Source organism: Chelonia mydas, chromosome 2 (genome assembly GCF_015237465.2).
Source record: "Chelonia mydas isolate rCheMyd1 chromosome 2, rCheMyd1.pri.v2, whole genome shotgun sequence".
NCBI classification, from domain to species: domain Eukaryota; kingdom Metazoa; phylum Chordata; order Testudines; family Cheloniidae; genus Chelonia; species Chelonia mydas.
The window spans coordinates 261,348,287-261,370,183 of record NC_057850.1 but is presented as its reverse complement, the minus strand read 5'-3'; the positions used below and the strand labels follow the sequence as shown (position 1 = coordinate 261,370,183).

At 64.1% G+C, this 21,897-nt stretch overlaps 2 protein-coding genes across 5 annotated transcripts in view; one reads left to right on the top strand and one right to left on the bottom strand.

Annotated features, from left to right (window-relative positions):
* The first annotated feature begins 467 nt into the window (after positions 1 to 467).
* The window catches only part of KCNH2 (potassium voltage-gated channel subfamily H member 2), a 120,200-nt gene continuing 98,770 nt past the window's right edge, over positions 468 to 21,897 (top strand). Inside the window, exons 1-3 of one of the 4 annotated variants that reach the window (XM_043541855.1) lie at positions 468 to 573; positions 2,317 to 2,400; positions 14,593 to 14,823. In XM_043541855.1, coding sequence (XP_043397790.1) covers positions 14,694 to 14,823 — 130 coding nt within the window. In that variant the 5' untranslated portion in view covers positions 468 to 573; positions 2,317 to 2,400; positions 14,593 to 14,693. Of the gene's footprint in view, positions 574 to 2,316; positions 2,401 to 11,112; positions 11,687 to 14,592; positions 14,824 to 21,897 lie in introns of those variants that run through there. The other 3 variants (XM_043541857.1, XM_037891469.2, XM_043541856.1) reach the window with 3 other exon arrangements.
* On the bottom strand, positions 6,733 to 9,621 carry LOC119565484 (extensin-like). Its single transcript, XM_037891586.1, has 2 exons — positions 9,589 to 9,621; positions 6,733 to 8,997 (listed from the first exon to the last, which is right to left on the bottom strand). Exons 1-2 carry the CDS (start codon positions 9,619 to 9,621, stop codon positions 6,733 to 6,735), a joined length of 2,298 nt encoding a protein of 765 aa, XP_037747514.1.

The window sequence follows — 21,897 nt, the reverse complement described above, 5'->3', positions numbered from 1 at the left end:
AGGGGCAGAGCGGGGAGGTGCTGCGTGGGGAGGGGGCTCTGTGCTCATTGAGTACTGGATGAGGCAGGGGCTCCCCGTGGAACTATTAGGGAGGGAAAGTGGTCCCAGCACTGGTCACCCTGCCCCGCCCCATGCCAGCGGCTGGCTGGGCCGGCCTGCAATTGCAGACTTCATGGCCCATTAGCTCCACCTGGCTCCTCTTCCTGTTTCCTGTGGGCCTGGAATGCTTTGGAGCCACAGGCCCATGAATCCTCTTCCTCCCTCTCTGCGCTGGCTGCCCAAGCCCTTCCTCCTGCGCCTCTCCTGACTCCAGCTCCTCGCCCAGGCCAGCTGCGAGCGCCTGGCTTGGGGCGAGGCAGGGACAAGGAATATAGGCAAGGCCAGCTAGCGTCCCTGGCCCAGTGGGTGGGGGCAGAGAGCAGGAGGGGTCACTCACTAGGGACTTGTGCCTGCCTTCCTCCCCAGACACGACCTGGACCCAGAGACTGCCGGGAGCCCCAAGGCCCTCCAAGAGGAAGAGCCTGCATGGCCCCAAGTGCCTGACCCGACCACCGCTCCGAGCCCCGCGAGCAGGTGAGAACACAGTATGCTCCCCCAGGAATCTCCACCCGCCTCCCTCTGTGCAGCCGGGCCCTGCACCCCAACGCCGTAGCCAGCAGTGACTCCCAGCCAGCGTGAGACACAGACGGGTTATTAGTCCTCAGGAACCCAGCATAGAACAGAGCTTGTTAGTGCAGGAAACTGGAAGTTACAGCCAAGTCCAACTTGGGGGGGATCCAGAGCCCTGGACTCTTCCCCACCCCCACCAAGTCCCAACAAGGAGACTGACCAGCTTCCAGCTGCCCACCCTCATTCACATCCAGGTGCTCTCCTCCTTCCTTTGCTTCTTTCCCAGGCAAACAGGTCCCCTGGCCTCCACCTCTCACTCTTCTCCAACACCTCCAATTGATTCTTACAGAAGATGGGCCTCGGCCATCAGTTGCCAGGTTACAGAGTGTTGGCCTGGCGTTTTCTGTCCCAGGCAGCCAGTCTGCATCACACCTGCCCTCTAGGGGTCTCTGCAATGATCATACACCCTTATCCCCCCATCTAGACACTTGAGTAACACATAGGGGAAACTGAAAAGGAGTACTTGTGGCACCTTAGGGGAAACTGAGGCACACAGTATTCAGACAGAATGTTAAGAACATTCCCACTTTGTCACACTGGGGCACCTCAGTGTGGCTTTAATGGAGAGGTGGGAGACTACAGCTCCCAGCATGCAATGCTCCATCTTGAGCTATGTGGCCATGCTCTGGGCTCAAGATGGAGTGCTGCATGCCGGGAGCTGTGCTCTCCTTGGGCTGCACCTCCTCATGGTGGCTGCATTGCATGGCTGTGCCGACACGCTCTCCAGTCAGGCCCTAGCCAGGGGGTTCGGTGGGGCAGAAGCCGAAGTTGTTTGTGGTGCCAGGGCATGAACCCCAAAGCTGTTGTTCCACTCTGCCCTGCAGGTCCAGCCCCGTCCTAGAAGCTCCTTGCTGATGGGATGCTTGTGCAACTGGGATGAATTCCCCTGTTACCCCCCTCCCCCCTCGGAGTAGCTGTGGGTCCTCGAACCACAGGACATAGCTTTCAGCACCTTGGACAGATACCACTGGAATGTGCTGATAGTCCTGGGACGAGCTGTCGGCCTGACACGACCCAGCAGCTGCTGCTTCCACTCCTGGAGCTTCTCAGGCACAGACTGTTCTCATGGCCTTGGCATTATCCCACCAATGCTGCCCTGAACAGAGCAACAGGCCCCTCTAAACTGACACCCTGCCTGCACCCTCTTGCTGCCCTGGATCAGCCTGGTGGGCCCGTCTGGCCTGGTTGCCTCCCTCCTCCAGATCAGCCCAGTGGGGTTGAATCTCAGAGTCAGCTGCTCTGGTTGTGGGCAGAAAGTGTCATCCATTCCCCTCACAGCCTTTCCCGAGCCCATGAGCCCCTTGCCCCTGCAGGTACTAGTGAGCTGCTGAGTGGCTCCTGCCTGTGTGAGGGCAAAGCCTCGGACACCCCAGAGGGAGGGTGCCAGTGTCACGTCCCTGTCCGGGACAGAGATCTGGGGCTTGTCCCCAGGGGAGCACTGGCAACATAAGGTCTTTTAGGCCCAGCTCTGCCTGGCCCCGGGGGAGGCTCACGATGGGACCAAGTAGGCCTTTCCCACTCAAACTCTGTGTTTCTAGAGTGGTCCCCATGGGAAAAGGCAAGAACCCCCCTGGTCCGGAGGCTGGGGCATGGCTCCCTCCAGCTGCCCCTGCCAGCGTTCATTTTTCCCTTCACCTCCTTTCCTAGCTCCTCCGTCCTTGGGCTGGTCTCAGCAGCAGCACCCTGGCCTATGGGGCAACCTCCCCAGCAGCAGGAGTGAGAGCCCTTGAGGTGAGCTGCAGCATGTGTTGGACTGGGATTCCGGAGCAGCAGCAGGGAGGTACCACCAGACGGGGGCAGGGAGAGTGCCAGGGGGGCTGTGGCAATGCAAAGTCGATGGGAGAAGCTCTGGAGAGGCCTGGGCATGGGGGTGCAGGGCAGGCTGCAGGACAGAGAAGGTGCTGTCAACTCAGGGACTGGGAGACATCAGGGCAGGGGGCAAGATTTGGCCGGGGTCTGGCTGTTTGTAGCCCTGACTCATCCTGCAGCCTACATGTCTGTGTACAGGGGGAGGCCCCCCCTCAACACTGGCAGCAACTCTGTACTGACAAAGACCCTCAGCGACAGGCTGACCCCATGGCACCACTGGGTATCCTGCTCGCCCGCTGGGACAGCAGGGGCTGGTCTGGGTCCAAAAGGAGATGGGCTATGGCTGCTGCCTGGGAGCCAGCTCTGGGGAACCATGGCACCCGTGCTGGCAGTTCTCCCTCTCCCCGGCTCTGCTCGCCTCCCATCTGGCTGCACATGCAGGGTGTGGAGATGGGCAGAGGCAGCCAGGCTGGCTTGGGAAGCTGGAGCGGGATCTTCCACCCATCCCCTAAGCAGAGAGGAGACAGCTACAGGCTGGCACTGAGTGAGGGCAGCAGGCAGGCGTTCATCTCCCCCTGGCCCCTGCTAATCAGGAAATGAGGAGTAATCAGGGAGCTGGTTTGCGATGGGGCCCAGGAGGCCCAGAGCTCTGCCAGAGAATACCAGGAGAGCTCTCCTGTTGGGAGGGGCCCCTCGGGACCCAGAGCAGAGATTGGGGGACAAGCAGGCCTCACCTGCGAGCTGGATGGCCGAGTATTCACCCTGGGACAGGATTACTGACAAGGAGCCGTGGCAAAGCAGTGGGGTTGCCGGGGCCAGGGGCAGCGGCAGGGGTGGGGAGGGAGGGGGCAGTGAGCTGCCACGGCTGCAGAACTGGGGGTAACTAGGAGATCTCCAGGGGACAGATGGGAGGGATTGAGCCAGGGCAGAAAAATCTGTATGGTAGGAGCTTCTAGAAGGCCCAGATGTGAGCAGCTCTGCACAGAGCTAGTGGGAAACAGGCCCTGCTCCAGAGCTCCTGGCCTAGCTAGCCAGCCAGAGGGCAAGTTACTGCAGTTTAACAAATGGGAATGTGAACTGAGCGTTGAATGCAGAGCTCCTGGGTCCCAGGCCAGTGCCTTGCCCAGGGCCAGCCTCCCTGGCAGGGGCAGAGCTGATCACGACGGGATTCACAGATTTCAAGGCCAGAAGGGAGCATCATCCAGTCTACTCTCCCGCCTAGCACAGGCCCGGGGACTGCCCTAAATTAACTCCTGCTTGGATGAGGGCAGATCCTTCAGAGTGTGCACCTTGGTCTGTTGAGACAGTCCCCTGGGTCCCCTTCTGGGCAGGTAAGGAGCAGGTCCTGTTAAAGCCACATTGTGTCCCAGACAGCGCTGTGTTTACATTTCAAATGCTTCCCCGTTCTTCCTCTGCTCAAGCTATCTCCCAGTGTGGCCTAGAGACGCCCAGTGTGTTTGGGTTTGTGGCCTTGCAGCAGTGGAGAGTCTGCCAGGGCCTGGGGGAGGGGGAAGCTGCTGAGAGAACTGTCTGGAAGTGTATAAAGAGCAGTGTTCGGAAACATAAACTGACCTTCTGCCTCTGGCTGCTGGCCTGGGGAGGGGACAGGGCTGAGCAGGGTTATCAAGCTGTTCGTTATGGGGCGTGCTGAGGGAGACAGCGGGGGCAGGGCTGGCAGGGCATAGCATGGGAGAGGGAGGGTGCAGGGCACTCCAGGATCAGAGGTGGATAGAAAATCACATGCAAGGGACCCCGTCATCTCCTGGCAGCATGATATGAATCCCTTGCATGTTGCTGGGAAGCAGCCGCCTGGGGGGTGCATGAGCAGGGGGGTGCAGTGAGTGAGGACCAGCTTGGGGGCAGGGTGGATGCAGTGAATGGGGACTAGGGTGGGTGCAGGGAGCAGGGTGGGATTCTGTGGTGGCAGTGTGGGGACAGGGTGGGTGCTGTAAGAAGGGGCGGGGTGTGTGGGGAGCAGGGTGGGTCCTTGAGGGTAGCAGCATGACATTGCTGTTCTGGAAACCCAGCCTGTTCATGGGGGGTGCTGCGTGGGTGCCCTTGATGGCCTAGTGGCTTTCAACTACCCGAAGGGGGGTTCCAAAGAGGATGGATCTAGACTGTTCTCAGTGGTGGCAGATGACAGAACGAGGAGTAATGGTTTCAAGTTGCAGTGGGGGAGGTTTAGGTTGGATATTAGGAAAAACTTCTTCACTAGGAGGGTGGTGAAACACTGGAATGCGTTACCTAGGGAGGGGGTGGAATCTCCTTCCTTAGAAGTTTGTAAGATCAGGCTTGACAAAGCCCTGGCTGGGATGGTTTAGTTGGGGATTGGTCCTGCTTTGAGCAGGGGGTTGGACTAGATGACCTCCTGAGGTCCCTTCCAACCCTGATATTCTATGAGGATCTGAGGTGTGGGCTGAGCAGGCTTCGGGGAGGACCATGGAGCAGCCTCACCCTGGGGCAGCCTTACAGGGCACACCGCTAACATGGCCACTGCTAGGCTGCGCCCTCATCAAAGATAGCCATCCCAAGGGAAGCCAAGTCAGGCTGACCCTGGGAAGATGGTGTGAGGGCAGGAGAATGTTGGGGGCATGCAGGGGAGCTGTGTGGGGAAAGGAGAATCTGCAGGGGTAGAGAATCTGGGGGCAGGGACAGGGAGTGTGAAGGGTGGGAAAGGAAGGGCAAACACAGTGGTAGGTGGGGGCAGCAGACTGGAGATGAGATTACAGGGCAGGGGTGGACAGGGCTGGCAGGGTGAGGAGGCTGCAGTGCTGGCCGTGGGCTAGAGGTTGGCCCTGCATGTGCCACTTGGGTGAGAGTGCGGCTGCCCAGCAGGCAATGCCAGCCCTAGGCTTGAGGTGGGTTGTGGGGTCAGGCTGGAGGTTCTGACTGCAGGGGGTTGGCGACGCAGTGAGAGATGCCCTGGGTGTCCAGCCCTGTGCTGAGGTTCTGGGCATCCCAGGCCCTCCTGCCCCTCACGAGCCCCTGCCTGGGCACTGGCTGCAGGGACTTGCCCTGGGGACTGATGGGGGTTGGGACCAGGAGCCCGCAGGTGAGAGCACAGCTGGCAGCTTGGCTCAGCTGCATGCAGGAGCAAGAGCAGCACAGGCCTCTCAGCAGCCAGGCGGGGAGAGTCTGTGCTGGGGGCTGCAGGGAGCCCCCACCAAGCCTTGCCTCTGCCCCCCAAACCCTCTCAGCATTTCTGCCTGGGGAGAGGTGGATCCGCTCTGGGGCACGCTGGGTCTTGGTGTGACGAAGTGGGACTGTTCTTAATGTTTCCTCTGAATACTGTAGGGGTGCCTCAGTTTCCCCTAGGCATTTCTTAAGTCTCTAGGGGGTGGGATAAGGGGGTGTAATTGTTGCAGAGCAAAGGGCCAGGGTACATAAATGGCCGACACTCTGTCTCCTGGCAACTGATGGCCTGGGCCCTTCCTCCCTGCAAGGTGATAGCTAAGGCATGGGGTGCTTTGCATGACTACCACGTGTGCCTTAGTTTCCCTGTGTGCTGTGTGGGTAAAGAGGGGGTGGGAGGGGGGTTTGCTGTTGGACACACTGGCCCGCAACCATGATACACTCAGACCATCTGTGGGGGTGGTTGAAGTATACGTCGTCCTGCCTCAGCGAGAGGTGCGGGGAGGGGTGGACTTGCTGACCTCTCATGGTCCCTTCCAGCCCTGCATCGCGTGTTATTCTACCGTGGCGTGCACCCAGGCCCTGGACACACACAGCACAGGCCAGGGCCCTGCCCCAGAGGGCTCTCAGGGCAGACTCAGACACTACACACCAGACGTAGGGAGGGCTGCGGGGGAAGGAGGAAACAGGCAGAGCAGCCTTTGCCTCGAATAGGAGCCGCCGGCGGTGGGTCTGTGAATCTGAGGTGCTGTCCAGTCCCTCAAGGGGGTCTCTAAGGCCACGCTTACATGGGACACGTTTTCTGGCGTAGCAGCGTTGGCTGGGGGGATGTTTTCACCGCAAAGCCCCAGCGCAGATGCAGTTACAGTGTTGCGGCTGTAGCGTATTCTGTCCAGGGAGGAACAGGTATTGGCTGTAGAGTAGAGCACTACTTTCCCCGCAGAAGCTGCATCTCCACTAGGAAGATGTGTGGATTTAGTTGATGCTGATTTAGTTGGGGTTGGTCCTGCTTTGAGCAGGGGGTTGGACTAGATGACCTCCTGAGGTCCCTTCCAACCCTGATATTCTATGATTCTATGAAGGGTTGCTGGTATCATGGTATGACTCTACCAGTGATCCCTTCTAGCATAGACCTTGTCTGAGTGTGTCGTGGCTGTGGGCTGGCGTGTCCTGCTCCAGGGGGTAGGGTGGTGTGAGTGTGTCGTGGCTGCGGGCTGGCGTGTCCTGCTCCGGGGTGTAAGGTGGTGTGAGTGTGTCGTGGCTGCGGGCTGGCGTGTCCTGCTCCAGGGGGTAGGGTGGTGTGAGTGTGTCGTGGCTGCGGGCTGGCGTGTCCTGCTCCAGGGGGTAGGGTGGTGTGAGTGTGTCGTGGCTGCGGGCTGGCGTGTCCTGCTCCGGGGGGTAGGGTGGTGTGAGTGTGTCGTGGCTGCGGGCTGGCGTGTCCTGCTCCAGGGGGTAGGGTGGTGTGAGTGTGTCGTGGCTGCGGGCTGGCGTGTCCTGCTCCGGGGTGTAAGGTGGTGTGAGTGTGTCGTGGCTGTGGGCTGGCGTGTCCTGCTCCGGGGGGTAGGGTGGTGTGAGTGTGTCGTGGCTGCGGGCTGGCGTGTCCTGCTCCGGGGTGTAAGGTGGTGTGAGTGTGTCGTGGCTGCGGGCTGGCGTGTCCTGCTCCGGGGGGTAGGGTGGTGTGAGTGTGTCGTGGCTGCGGGCTGGCGTGTCCTGCTCCGGGGGGTAGGGTGGTGTGAGTGTGTCGTGGCTGCGGGCTGGCGTGTCCTGCTCCGGGGGGTAGGGTGGTGTGAGTGTGTCGTGGCTGCGGGCTGGCGTGTCCTGCTCCGGGGGGTAGGGTGGTGTGAGTGTGTCGTGGCTGCGGGCTGGCGTGTCCTGCTCCGGGGGGTAGGGTGGTGTGAGTGTGTCGTGGCTGCGGGCTGGCGTGTCCTGCTCCGGGGGGTAGGGTGGTGTGAGTGTGTCGTGGCTGCGGGCTGGCGTGTCCTGCTCCGGGGGGTAGGGTGGTGTGAGTGTGTCGTGGCTGCGGGCTGGCGTGTCCTGCTCCGGGGGGTAGGGTGGTGTGAGTGTGTCGTGGCTGCGGGCTGGCGTGTCCTGCTCCGGGGGGTAGGGTGGTGTGAGTGTGTCGTGGCTGCGGGCTGGCGTGTCCTGCTCCGGGGGGTAGGGTGGTGTGAGTGTGTCGTGGCTGCGGGCTGGCGTGTCCTGCTCCGGGGGGTAGGGTGGTGTGAGTGTGTCGTGGCTGCGGGCTGGCGTGTCCTGCTCCGGGGGGTAGGGTGGTGTGAGTGTGTCGTGGCTGCGGGCTGGCGTGTCCTGCTCCGGGGGGTAGGGTGGTGTGAGTGTGTCGTGGCTGCGGGCTGGCGTGTCCTGCTCCAGGGGGTAGGGTGGTGTGAGTGTGTCGTGGCTGCGGGCTGGCGTGTCCTGCTCCGGGGGGTAGGGTGGTGTGAGTGTGTCGTGGCTGCGGGCTGGCGTGTCCTGCTCCGGGGGGTAGGGTGGTGTGAGTGTGTCGTGGCTGCGGGCTGGCGTGTCCTGCTCCAGGGGGTAGGGTGGTGTGAGTGTGTCGTGGCTGCGGGCTGCCGTGTCCTGCTCCGGGGGGTAGGGTGGTGTGAGTGTGTCGTGGCTGCGGGCTGGCGTGTCCTGCTCCGGGGGGTAGGGTGGTGTGAGTGTGTCGTGGCTGCGGGCTGGCGTGTCCTGCTCCGGGGGGTAGGGTGGTGTGAGTGTGTCGTGGCTGCGGGCTGGCGTGTCCTGCTCCGGGGGGTAGGGTGGTGTGAGTGTGTCGTGGCTGCGGGCTGGCGTGTCCTGCTCCAGGGGGTAGGGTGGTGTGAGTGTGTCGTGGCTGCGGGCTGCCGTGTCCTGCTCCGGGGGGTAGGGTGGTGTGAGTGTGTCGTGGCTGCGGGCTGGCGTGTCCTGCTCCGGGGGGTAGGGTGGTGTGAGTGTGTCGTGGCTGCGGGCTGGCGTGTCCTGCTCCGGGGGGTAGGGTGGTGTGAGTGTGTCGTGGCTGCGGGCTGGCGTGTCCTGCTCCGGGGGGTAGGGTGGTGTGAGTGTGTCGTGGCTGCGGGTTGGCGTGTCCTGCTCCGGGGGGTAGGGTGGTGTGAGTGTGTCGTGGCTGCGGGCTGGCGTGTCCTGCTCCGGGGGGTAGGGTGGTGTGAGTGTGTCGTGGCTGCGGGCTGGCGTGTCCTGCTCCGGGGGGTAGGGTGGTGTGAGTGTGTCGTGGCTGCGGGCTGGCGTGTCCTGCTCCGGGGGGTAGGGTGGTGTGAGTGTGTCGTGGCTGCGGGCTGGCGTGTCCTGCTCCAGGGGGTAGGGTGGTGTGAGTGTGTCGTGGCTGCGGGCTGGCGTGTCCTGCTCCGGGGGGTAGCGAGGTCTGTTCCTCTCTCCCACAAGGAGCAGTGCTCTTGGCTGCAGTCAGTGAGCGTGCGAGGACATGTGCTATGCGCCCAGGGTGGAGGCAGGGAGCCAGGCAGGGATTCCACAGTGCGTTTGCATTTTGCTCTCTAAGGATAGGCTGGTTCAGTGGTTTGCCCAGGCCCGGTTGCTCAGAGATCGGCGTCTAGGGGCAGGTCTGCGTACCTTGCTGGGCAGAGCTGCAAGAGTTCACGATGTCACCTAGTCAGCGTGTGTCCGCTTCCCTGGCCCACCCCTCTCTGGTGACCAGGAACTGTGGCCGTGGGGCACTTCAGCTCTTTCTGTCCCCACGGAGAGTTCTGTCCGTCTGTAACCACCCTGCCCCAGTGGCGGTCCTACTCCCGAGCTGCAGCAGTGGGTGAGCCCTCTGCCCCGGTCACTGGCCGGGGATGGGTCTGTGGTTTCCAGGGCAGGACACCTGCTGCAACAGTGGACAGCTTTGGGACGATAGCTCCCAAGGGGGGAGTGGGGGGGTGGCTCAGCCTCCTCCCAATAGCACCAGAGCCCCTGGTGCCCAGCTGGAATGGGCCATGACCAGAGGACCGCTCTGCTCCTCAGAGGGAGAGGGGCTTGGGGGCACTCCACCTGGGGCCCCCTCTTCCAAGGAGCTGCTGCCATCTTGGCTGAGCCCAAGCAGAGAGCTGGGAGCTGAGGGGTGATGGCAGGTGACGGAGGGGTCGGTAAAGGTCTGTTCAGGAGAGAGGCAGGCAGCCAGCTGCAGAGAAGGGGGCCAAGGAGGGGAGGCCTGGTGGGCCTGGGGCAGAGATGGGGCAGCAGGCGAGTAATGAGGCCTGGGGCAGGGGAAGTGCTGGGTGGGCACCATGGTGGTAATGTAGGGAGGGAAGGGAGAGAGCATGGAGGTGCCTGGATGGGGGGCAGTGCCTGGGGCCAGAGGCGGTCCAGTGGGAGGATGGGGTGCATTGGGCCAGAGAGGGTCCAGTGGGGGCTGGGAGAGCAGTAGAGTGTGGGAACTGGCTGGGGGGCAGTGCCTGGGGCTAGGGGGAGAGAGTGTCCGGTGGGGGGCTGGGAGAGCAGCAGAATGGGGGGATGGGGAGCCTGGCTGGGGGGCAGTGCCTGGGGCCAGAAGCGGTCCGGTGGGGGGTGGGGTGCCTGGCTGGGGGGCAGTGCCTGGGGCCAGAGGGGATCTGGGGGGCGGGGGCTGGGGCCAGAGGGGCTCCGGTAAGGGGGCAGGGTGCCTGGCTGGGGGGCAGTGCCTGGGGCCAGAGGGTCTCCGGTGGGGGGGTGGGGTGCCTGGCTGGGGGGCAGTGCCTGGGGCCAGAGGGGGTCCAGTGGGGGATGGGGTGCCTGGTGGGAGGGCAGTGCCTGGGGCCTGTGGAGGGGGGCAGGGTCCCTGGCGGGGGGCAGTGCCTGGGGCCGGTGGGGGGGTCGGGGTGCCTGGCTGGGGGGCAGTGCCTGGGGCCGGAGGGGGTCCAGTGGGGGATGGGGTGCCTGGCAGGCGGGCAGTGCCTGGGGCCGGTGGGGGGCCGGGAGGCCTGGCTGGGGGGCGGTGCCTGGGGCCGGTGGGGGGGGGGCAGGGTCCCTGGCGGGGGCAGTGCCTGGGGCCGGTGGGGGGGGTCGGGGTGCCTGGCTGGGGGGCAGTGCCTGGGGCCGGAGGGGGTCCAGTGGGGGATGGGGTGCCTGGCAGGCGGGCAGTGCCTGGGGCCGGTGGGGGGCCGGGGTGCCTGGCTGGGGGGCGGTGCCTGGGGCCGGTGGGGGGGGGCAGGGTCCCTGGCGGGGGGCAGTGCCTGGGGCCGGTGGGGGGGTCGGGGTGCCTGGCGGGGGGGCAGTGCCTGGGGCCGGAGGGGGTCCAGTGGGGGATGGGGTACCTGGCAGGCGGGCAGTGCCTGGGGCCGGTGGGGGGCCGGGGTGCCTGGCTGGGGGGCGGTGCCTGGGGCCGGTGGGGGGTCGGAGGGGGGCGGGGCCCAGCGGTCCGTGCGCCCCCTGCCCAGGACCAGCCATTGGCTGAGCCGCGCCCCCAGCGCGCAGCCGGCCCGGCCCCCCCGCGCCGCGCCCCCCGCCCGGGCCGGGCCCCCGCGCTGCGCCGGCCGGGCAGGGTCGGGACCGCGGGCGCCTGGGGGCCGGGGCCGGGGCTGGGGCCGGGGCCGATCCGATCCGATCCGTGCGCCCGGCTCCCCGCGCAGCCGCCCTGCCTAAATAAGGGGCGCCGCCGCCGCCGCCGCTGGAGCCGAGCCAGCCGGGCGGGGACGGGACGGGACGGGGCGCGGCAGCCGGCGGCAGGTGCACGGGCCGCCGGGAGCCCCCCGCGCCCGGCCCGGGGGAGGGCGGACGCGGCGTTAACCCCTCCGGGCCCGGAGGCGCAGCCCGCATCCTCCCCGCAGCCAGGGCGCGGAGCCCGGCCGCCGGCCCCTCCCCCTCTCCGCTCGCGGGGCCGGAGCAGGCGCTGCGGACCCAGCCGCAGCCCCGGGGTGGGGAACCGCCCGAGTGAGCCCCGGAGCCGAGCGCAGCGGGACCCTCCGCCCGCGCCTCTGGGACTGACCCTGCGCCCGGGACAGAGGGGCCCAGGCAGGGCCCTGCTGGGGCGCCGGGCTAGTGGGGCCCCGAGGAGAGGGGCCGGGGCCGGCGGCCTCCCCCCATGGGATAAGCAGCATGCCCGTCCGGCGCGGGCACGTCGCCCCCCAGAACACCTTCCTGGACACCATCATCCGCAAGTTCGAGGGGCAGAGTAAGTGTGGGGCCTGGGAGTGTGTCCGAGCCCCATGTGTGTGTGGGGGCGGGTGCCCTGTGTGTGTCACTGTGTCCCCCATACCCTGTGTGTGTCCTAGCCTTTGTGTGTGTGGGTGCCTTGTGTGTGTCCTTGTGTCCCCCACCCTTATGTGTGTCCTAGCCTTTGTGTGTGTGTGGGTGCCCTGTGTGTGTCCCAGCCTTTGTGTGTGGGGGTGCCCTCTGTCCCCCAGCCCCTGTGTGTGTGTGGGTGCCCTGTGTGTGTCCCTGTGTCCCCCAGCTCCTGTGTGTGTCCCAGCTCTGTGAGTGTGGGGGTGCCCTGTGGGGGTGCCCTGTGTCCCCCCAGCCCCTGCGTGTGTGGGGGTGCCCTGTGTCCCCCCAGCCCCTGCGTGTGTGGGGGTGCCCTGTGTCCCCCCAGCCCCTGCGTGTGTGGGGGTGCCCTGTGTCCCCCCAGCCCCTGCGTGTGTGGGGGTGCCCTGTGTCCCCCCAGCCCCTGCGTGTGAGTGGGGGGAGTGTGCCCTGTATGTGTCTCCCAGGCCTTGCATGTGTCGGGGTGTGTGTCCCAACCCCTGTGTGTGCATATGTGTGGGGAGGGAGTGCTCCTGTGTGTGCCCCACCTCTTGTGTATGCATGTAGGGGGGGGAGGATGCCCCTGCATATCCCCCAGCCCCTGTGTGTGCATGTGCTCCCTGTGTGGGGGGGCAGAGGGTGCCCCTGTGTATGCGTGTGTAGGGTGTGCATGTGCCATGTGTATGTTTGTGTGCGGGGGGGGGGTGTCCCTGGGGGGGGGGGGGAAGGGAAGCCCCAGTTTTGTGCGCTTGGGAGCGAGGTGTGTGGCCCAGTTTATTGGTGAGTCAGCAGCAGGGGAAATTGGATCTGTGTGTCCTGACTGAGTTAATGTGCCCAGGAGGCTGAGGCTGGGCGCAGGCCCATGCCGTGGGGCACTCCAGCAGCTGGGTGCTAGGAAGACCAGGTTGGAATGGGGGCAGTTCCTTTCTGTGCCCAGTGCAGATCCCTCCTCTGCCTGCCCTGCAGATTGTGTGCCAGACTGGGAGATGCCCTTGTGGACAGCGGATCATTGTGGGGCTGGGCCCACAGCGCCTGAGTTCGCTGCCTGACTCTGCCCTGGTATAACTGTGACCTGCTCTGTGCCTCAGTTTCCTAATCTGTAGGGTGGGGCTGACCCTCCCGTCCATGCTCTGAAGGTGACTCTGAGGAGGGCTGTCTGGAGAGCAGGCTTGGCTCTGCTGGTGTCTGGGCTGGCTGGGGGACAGGACGGGCTGCAGGAGAATCGGTCTCTGGGCAGGGCCAGCAGCCCGGCCTTTGACAAAGGGCATGTGTTTGCTAGGGCTGGTACAGAGCTATGCCAAGGGCTGGGAGCCTTAGTGGGTACCGGCATGTACACTCACACGTGGGACTGCTGGGTGCTGTGTACCTGGGCGAGTCCTGCTCTGCCCCAGCCTGTGCACGGAGGGTGCTGGGGTGGAGGAAGTCAGTCAGTTCTCAGCGTAGCGGTGCGATTGCTCAGAGGTGACGAGCGCTGTCTGGTGTGGGTGTGGTCTGGGGGTGTGCTGTGGTGGGCTGTTCTTACACGTGGTCATGTGGGGTGCGTCTCCCTTCCTTGCCCACATGGGCCTGCAGCCTCACCCCACCCGCTGTGTGAATCTTGTTGTGCTCGGGTGGGGTAAGGGTTGGGATGTCCCTGGTCTGGGCAGATGCCCACCTGGGAGCTGTGGCAGTGGCTGGGTGGCCAGCCCAGGGAGAACGCCTCTTGCAGGGCTGCCCTGGCTGCGGCAGAGAGCTGCTTCCCCCACCTGCGCAGGCAGGACACTGCCGGAGGCAGCCTCTCTTGCCAGAGACCCCAGGGCTCCGGAGCAGGGGGAGGCGCGGCAGCTGCTCCTGGGCAGCCTGGCCAGGGGCCTGCAGGCAGGGGAGGCAGCTTGCAGGCCCCAGGCCTCATGGTTGTTTATTCCCAGCGGGCTGCTACTGGCACCGGCTGCCCTGGCAGGTCTGCGAATGCAAAGGCTCCTGCAGATGCAGCGAGCGCGGCGAGTAAACAAGCAGCGAGAGACGCTGCCCTGGCTCTGGAGCAGCGAGAGGGAAGGCCCAGGATGAGGAAAGCAGGGAACTGGGGTTGGGTTTGAAGGGCACCAGCCAAGTGGGGGGCTAGGGTGGTAGGAGGGGGCTGCGGGTCGGCAGTGAGGGGCTCCAGCAGAGCTAGGTTTGGCGCTCTGGGGCTGGGATAGTTTTGCAGAGTGCCTCCAGTCCTACCCAGGACCTGCGAGAAGCCAGGCGGGGGCTGAAGCGTCTCCGCTCGTCTGTAGCAGTGTGAAGGCCAGCGCAGGGAGGCGGGGGTGGTGATGGGGCCAGGCTCCAGCTGTTCCCTCCTGCACCCGCTGTGCTGGGCACTGGAAAGAATCAGCTGCTCACAGGGGAGCCGGGCAATGCAGAGGCAGCATCTGCAGCGCTGGTGTCTGGTGGAGGCTGTGGGCATCCGGTCAGCGGGGCCAGCCCCATGCGCTGTGCGTGGGGGGCGGCAGCGGGATCCACAGCACCTGTGATCCCCTGTGATTCCCTCCTGTGGGTGGCCGCAGGGCGTGGCAGATGGAGTCCCTGGCCCCCCTGGCCTTGCCAACGGGTCATTTTGGGACGCTGCACTTCTCTGCAGTGCATTGGCCCTGGCCCATGAGGGGAGACCCCAGCAGGCCTGCTCAATCCCGGATTGAATGGAGGCAGGAGCTGGCCCTGGGCTGGGTTGCAGGGCCTGGGTCTGACTGATCGGGGTGGGAGCCTGGCTTCTCTCTGGGCAGGGTGTGTGTTGGGGGGTGGGAGTGGGCAGGCTGTGGGGGCAGCCCAAGGGTAGCCACGCTGCCAGCTGCCCATCCTCTCATTGCCTCTCCCTCGCAGGCCGGAAGTTCATCATCGCCAACGCCCGGGTGGAGAACTGTGCTGTGATCTACTGCAACGATGGCTTCTGCGAGCTGTGTGGGTACACGCGGGCCGAGGTCATGCAGAAGCCGTGCACCTGTGACTTCCTGTACGGGCCCCGCACCCAGCGCAGCGCGGCCGCCCAGATCGCCCAGGCCCTGCTGGGCTCCGAGGAGCGCAAGGTGGAGATCTGCTTCTACCGCAAGGACGGTAGGGACCCCCAGGCTGCACCGCTGGGCTGGGGGTGGGGGCCCGGGCGTGGGGACACGGCGCCGTGCTGGGGGTAGGGGGCCGGGGCGGAGATGCGGTGCTGGAGTGGGGGGCCGGGTGCGGGAAGGCTGTGCTGTGGGGGGTTTGGGGGTGGGGGCGTGGCACACTGCTGGGGGTGGGGGGCCGGGCATGGGGATGCAGTGCTGTGCTGGGGGTTGGGGACCAGGTGTGGGGACGCTGTGCCGTGCGGGGGGTAGGGGGCCGGAAGTGGGGACGCGGCATCATGCTGGAGGTTGGGGGCCCAGCGAGGGGATGCGGCACTACTTGTAGATGTGAGGGGGGAAAGGAGGAGGTGGCACCCCCCTCTCTGCCTCAGCATTGAGGTGACGGTCTGGTCCCGGTGGCTGGGGGAGGTATTTGGAGCTGGTCCCTTCCTGCCCCATGGCTTGCGCCGTCTCTGTGGGGTGGCAGGGCCTGTGCTGGGCGGAGGGTGTGATCGCTCCCATGCGGGGGGTCAGTGAGCCATGGAATGGCAGGCATCAGAGAGTCAACCCGCCCCCAGCCATTGTGTTGTGCCCACGAGGAACTGGCCCAGGGTCCTGGGGTGTCTGTTGGATCAGGGCATTGGGCCGTGGGGTCCCAAGTTCTCTGCCAAACCCAGAACACTAGGCTAGCCATTTGTCTCCAGGGGAAAGGCCCCAGGTCCCGCCCTACCGGTCCCCTGCCTTGGGGCCTGATTGAAGACGGTGCCCACTAAAGGGAAAAGGCCCCGCGTCCCATCCCGCCTTCCAGAGCCAGCCAGTCCCCTCCCATGACCACTTTCCAAGCAGGGGTAGAGAGAGCCCAGGGGCCATGGGGGCAGGGCTGTGGGGCCTGGCAGCTCCATGGGGTCCCCATGCCCGTCCCTGTGTGCTCTTGCAGGCTCACCCACCATGCTGCCTGGTGGCGATTTACGATTATTTGTGTGCGTGTGAAAGCTGCCGTCCGTCACGGGCAGACAGACCCTTGAGTTAACTGCCTGCTGAGGCTAGGCAGCGTGGCTTGGCGATCAATCAGCGGTGCTGAGGATTGCTGCAGGGTGGGTGGCTCTTGGCGCCATGGCAGCCCTTGGCACAGCCAGCTGGGTGCTGGCTCGGGGGCTGAGTGTCTGCGGTCCCCAGCACCTTCCTGCACTCCGAGGGTGAGTGCTGTGGCTCCAAGTAACACACAGTGCGTCTGGCACCCTGCAGCACCAAGCGTCCGAGTACCACATGCCCCGTCCTGTGGCGCTGCCCTCGCTGGCTGGGGAAGAGCGGCCGAGCCAGACGCTCACCAGTGGCTCTGCCTCCTGCCCAGCAAGCCCTGATCTGGCAGTGGGGTGGGGCAGGGCCATTCCCTCCCAGAAAGGAGAGCCAGTCACCCCATCCTTCCTGTGGGGCGTTCCTCTTCCAGCCATGGCTGGCTGGGGGATCCTGGGCAAGTCCCTTCCCCAGCTGGAACCTGCAGCTGCTGCTCTGGCCCTGCCCCGGCTGCTGGTGCAGAGCGCTGAGCCTTGCTGTAGCCCTGTGGCACTGTGCAATGCTGCGGTGGGGTGCTGGGAGGGGTGGGCCTGGCCCCTTGCTTGCCACTGGCTTACCCCTGCGAGCGCCTTGGGGCTCAGAGAACGGCTCGACATTCTTCTCACTGGGGGGAGCAGAGGGCGTCCCTGAGGGCGGGGGGCAGGCTGACTCCATTATGCCCCTGCCTCTTGAGCGGGGTATTCCCTCCGTGCTCTCCTTGCCCACCAGGACCTCTCCACGCTCTGCTTCCCTGCCACTGGGCCCAGGGCACAGAGATTTTGCCTGTGGATGAAGTGGCTGGAGGGAAACCTTTCCAGCTTGTGCCTGTCACGGAGTCCCTGGGCGATGCTCTGGATCTGCTTCCTATGAAGCCAGTCAGGACTCTGGGGGAGTCTCCTCTCTGGGAGCAGCCTGTCTGCAGGGCACACAGCTCACACGGCTTCCACCTTCCTGGGTCTGACCTCGGAGCCTTCAGCCTCCTCTGCCCCTCCGTGCGCGTCCCACAGCAAGTCCGCCCAGGCGGGGTCCTGCACCCCAACTTCTCAGTCAGCCAGTAAAACAGAAGGTTTATTAGATAACATGAACATGGTCTAACACAGAGCTTGTAGGTGCAGAGAACAGGACCCCTCAGTCAGGTCCATTTTGGGGGGCAGTGAGCCAGACAACTACGTCTGTACTTCACTCCTTGTCCCCAGCCAGCCGCAAACTGAAACCATCTCCAGCCCCTCCTCCTCTGGGCTTTGTCGTGTCCCCCCCCGTCCCCCCCCGCCGCCGGGAGGTCACCTGATTTCTTTGTTCTCCAACCCTTTAGCTCTCACCTTGTAGGGGGAAAGGGCCCAGGCCATCAGTGGCCAGGAAACAGGGTGTTGGCCATTCTCTGTGTCCAGACCCCTGCACACACCTGCCCTCTAGGGCTCTGCAATGATCATACACCCTTCTCCCACCACCTAGATACTTAAGAACTGCATAGGGGAAACTGAGGCACCCCCACACTATTCAGAGGAAACATTAAGAACAGTCCCGCTTCGTCACAGTGCTGTGCTCCCAGGCAGGCCAAGTGGTGGCTGCTCCAGGCTGGCTGTTTTGGGGGGGCAGGATGCACCCCTCTCTGGGGTGCCAGCTCTCTCCTGCAAGGAGGGTGTGTGGGCGGGGGGCTCCCAGGATGGGACTAGCCATTTCTGCAGCGTGGCAGGGAATGATGCCCTGGCCAGCCTGCCATTAGCCCGCGGCCATGAGCCAGTGCCCACAGGCCCCCAGTGTGTGTGCCATTGCCCCAGATCCCTGCTTTGTTTGGGCTGCCCAGGGAGGCTGAGTGCAAAGGGGCCTTGTGACTGCCATGTGAACGCTGAGCGCTCCCACGCGATGCTTCGCTGTGGTTACCCCTGCTGGCGACCTGTCCTCTCCCACTGCCTGCTCTCGTCCCACTGTCCCGCTGACGGTCGGGTGCCAGACTGCCACCTGGGAGTAGGTGACAGCTGCTTGGAGTGTGATGAACACTGTTGAAGTGCAGCTAGCTCTGGGGAGGAGGGCTGCCACCAGACTGGGAGGGAGAATGTGGCTGAGCCCTGAGCCATACTCCAGGTCTCGCTGTGGGGGGGCTGCGGAGTTTTGCTGGCCAGGCTCAGCAGACTGGAGCAGAGATGCACACGTGGCCACTGCAGTGTGGGGCTGAGTGGGTGCTGTGGCTTAGGGGTCTGGCCCTTTGCTTGGTGCTAGGAACCATCCTCCTGCAGGCCCCATGTGAGCACTCGGGGGGTGGATGCAGGGCCAGGATCACAGCAGGGCCTGGAGCATGTCCCTGTGGGGGAGCTGGCCCTCCCACACCAGGTGTCTCTGCTCTTGCACGGGCAGCTGCCTCCGGCTCTCATCAGCCTTCCCCGGTTCCGGCCAGCAGCGTAAACAGAGCTGGTTCCCAGCTGCCGGCCTCTCTTGGCTCTGCACCCACAGCCGGGACCTAAGGACAACGGGTCCCGGCACAGCCGGGCAATTCCCGCCCCTTCCCTGTCCCTGGGGCTCCCTATCCCTGGGCTGGGAGGCAGCTTGGGGGTGAGGGGAGCGTCGGGTGTGATAAGCTGTGTGTCAGGTGCAGGCGGGGGGGGCATGGCCTGTTGGAAACCGTCCCACTCCCGGGCTCCTCTCCCCATAATCCAAGGGGGTCCAGCTGTAACCCAGGTGGGATGTGAGCTGCTGTCCTGGGCCTGAGGGGGCAAGGAGCTGGAAGATGGGGTGTATGTGTAGTGCTGGACCAGGGGGCTGGGGGCACGAGGAGGGGCCTGTAAAGTGGGGTGGGGGTAGCTGTCTGTAATGCTGGGCCTGGGGGCAGGAGGGAGGGGGGCTGTAAAGCCGGACAGGGGCTGGCTGAGCAGCAAGGGGAAGCTATGGGGTTTGCACCTGGTGGTGGTGGCGGGGCAGGGCGGTGAGATGCTGGAGCAAGGGTCACTTTCCTAGCAATGCTCTGGGCTGCCCACTCCCGTGACAGACAGGCCCTGCCCTGGTGAGGGGACTGGAGAAGCCCCACCGGTGTGTGGTGGCCTGGGATTCCAGCTGGCCTGGTTTCCCCTGATCCGCTTGCTGCCGGGCTCTGGCGTGCTCATGGCAGGGTGTCTCAGGTGCCGGGCACTGCTGTTTTCGGGGCTTTCCCATCCATAGTTAACTGGCCTGGAGGTTGGCATCGCTCCGCTGGCCGAGGAGCCGAGCTGCAGCCAGCACCTCCTGCAGGTCGTGCTGCCTGCAGCCCGACCCAGTCCCTCACCTTCCTGCCCCCTTCCTGCACACTGGCCTGCCACACCTCCCCAGGGAAGGGAAGGGCAGGGGGGCTCCTCCTGGGGCCGAGAGCTGCCCCTGCTGCACCTCCCCAGGCTCAGACGGATGGTTCCAGAGCTGAGCCACCCAGAGGGCTTCTGTAGCACCAGGACCTTGCACCCAATCTCTGGCTCCCTTGGGCCCTAGCTTGGCATGATGCCCTTAAATCATCCCCTAGCTTGAGCACTGGCTGAGCCCTGGGTGGGGGGGCGGGGGAGACATGACATGCGGGCTCCGGAGCCCTGCGTCTCCAGGCCTATTCGTAACAGGGCTTGGTGATGGAGGTTGGTTGGCACCACCACTGTGGGGGAGCCCTGGAGAGCATGGGCAATGGGGGCTGTGCGCTGCAGCCTGCCTGTCCTGGGCTAGCAAGGGGAGTGTGCCATGGGGTGCACGCCCGGGGACCGTGTGCATGCCCGGGAGCTGTGCCCCACGCATACAGTCATCCATGGGAGAGTGAGACCCCCTGGGGGAGCACTGGGGATGGTCTGGCTGAGACATGTGGTAGTGGCTTCTGGAGTCAAGGGCCAGGGCCTCAGGCCTGTGGTTACGGTGTCAGTTGCCTGCACCCTGGGGCCCCACCGGACAGCACTGTGGACACAGCGTGTGACTTATCATGCCATATTGGTAAAGCTTGAGCTCAGCAGGTGGATGTTTTCCCCCGATTGTTGTTTTCTGCAGGAAAGCCACCCCTTAGGAATGGGTTTTCTGGGGGCTCATGGATTCAGCATGTTGGTTTATTTCACAGTTTGAAGAGATTGAGACATTTAGCCCTTAACATATTTAAGCAGATTTATTTTTAGAAAGAAAAAGTTCTAATTTGAGCAACAAAACCAGAAATCTGTTTTCAATGAAATAGTCCTGTTTTTTCCCCCAAAATATCAGTTTTTTATCCACCCGGGAGCATCTGGTCCCCTCCCCCACTACAGCTTCCTGGCCTGGGGCAAGGAGCTGCCCTCTCCACTGTGCAGAGAGGGTGCCCAGGAGTCAGTGTCTGGGGCTCCCGCCCCCATGGATCCCTCTGTCCTGGCGCTGCGCGGGGCGATGGGGACTGGAGTGGGGCCCTGACCTCTGTCTCCATCCCTTGCAGGGCTGAAGCCACTTTGATGTAGGGCCCCGAGGTGGCGATTTTTTGGCCTGCAGGTTTGACTGGCAGCAGGCCCCCATGTCCAGTGTGGGGAACAGAGCCTTTCCCCTCCCAGGGTGCTGGCCAAGCGGCTGGCCCCGAGCTGGAGGAGGCTGGGCCCTGTGTGTGCTGCTCCCTGCTGGCCAGCTGGGCTGGGAGCGTGGTGTGCTGGGCTCCCCCTCCCCCCCTTTGGCAGCAGAGCGGCCACTGACAGCTGTGTACGCCTCGTGTCTCCGGGCCGCTGCGGCTCTGGCCAGCCTCACAGAGCCCCTCCAGACAGGCTGAGGAATGAGCCACTGGAACGAGAGGGGTGTTTGGCCTAGCGCTCCCTGCGCTCTGCCCTGATCCCAGCTGCCAGCGCCCCCTCGGGCCCCGCAGTGAATGGGGTGGGCCTGTGGGACGTCCTGGGCCAGCCTGGGGAGGGGGGGGGAGCCGGTTCTGTCAGGGGGTCCAGTCTGCCCAGGCCAGACAGGAGGCTATGGCCTGGGGACAGTACTGCCCGTTCCTGCCTGCAGTGCCACGCCTTCTCTATTGCCCCCTCCCGGGGCCGGGTTCAGCTTGGCCTCCTGGCTGGGTATGGGAGTGGGGGGGGTCCCTGGCAGGACAAGGGAATCGCGCCCACTTCCTCCTGTCCCTGTCCTACACGCTGGCTCCAGTCGCTCCCACCCCCCCGGGGCTGGACTGGGCTCTGGGCCCCGTCCCTGCCTGTTCCCCTCAAGTGGTGGGCTCTGTGCTTGGCCCATATCTCTGCAGCGAGGGACTGTCCCTGCCAAAAGTGACGTATGGTCCCCCTAGCATGGGGGGTTGGGTCATAGAATCATAGAATATCAGGGTTGGAAGGGACCCCAGAAGGTCATCTAGTCCAACCCCCTGCTCGAAGCAGGACCAAGTCCCAGTTAAATCATCCCAGCCAGGGCTTTGTCAAGCCTGACCTTAAAAACCTCTAAGGAAGGAGATTCTACCACCTCCCTAGGTAACGCATTCCAGTGTTTCACCACCCTCTTAGTGAAAAAGTTTTTCCTAATATCCAATCTAAACCTCCCCCATTGCAACTTGAGACCATTACTCCTCGTTCTGTCATCTGCTACCATTGAGAACAGTCTAGAGCCATCCTCTTTGGAGCCCCCTTTCAGGTAGTTGAAAGCAGCTATCAAATCCCCCCTCATTCTTCTCTTCTGCAGACTAAACAATCCCAGCTCCCTCAGCCTCTCCTCATAAGTCATGTGCTCTAGACCCCTAATCATTTTTGTTGCCCTTCGCTGGACTCTCTCCAATTTATCCACATCCTTCTTGTAGTGTGGGGCCCAAAACTGGACACAGTACTCCAGATGAGGCCTCACCAGTGTCGAATAGAGGGGAACGATCAAGTCCCTCGATCTGCTCGCTATGCCCCTACTTATACATCCCAAAATGCCATTGGCCTTCGTGGCAACAAGGGCACACTGCTGACTCATATCCAGCTTCTCGTCCACTGTCACCCCTAGGTCCTTTTCCGCAGAACTGCTGCCTAGCCATTCGGTCCCTAGTCTGTAGCGGTGCATTGGATTCTTCCGTCCTAAGTGCAGGACCCTGCACTTATCCTTATTGAACCTCATCAGATTTCTTTTG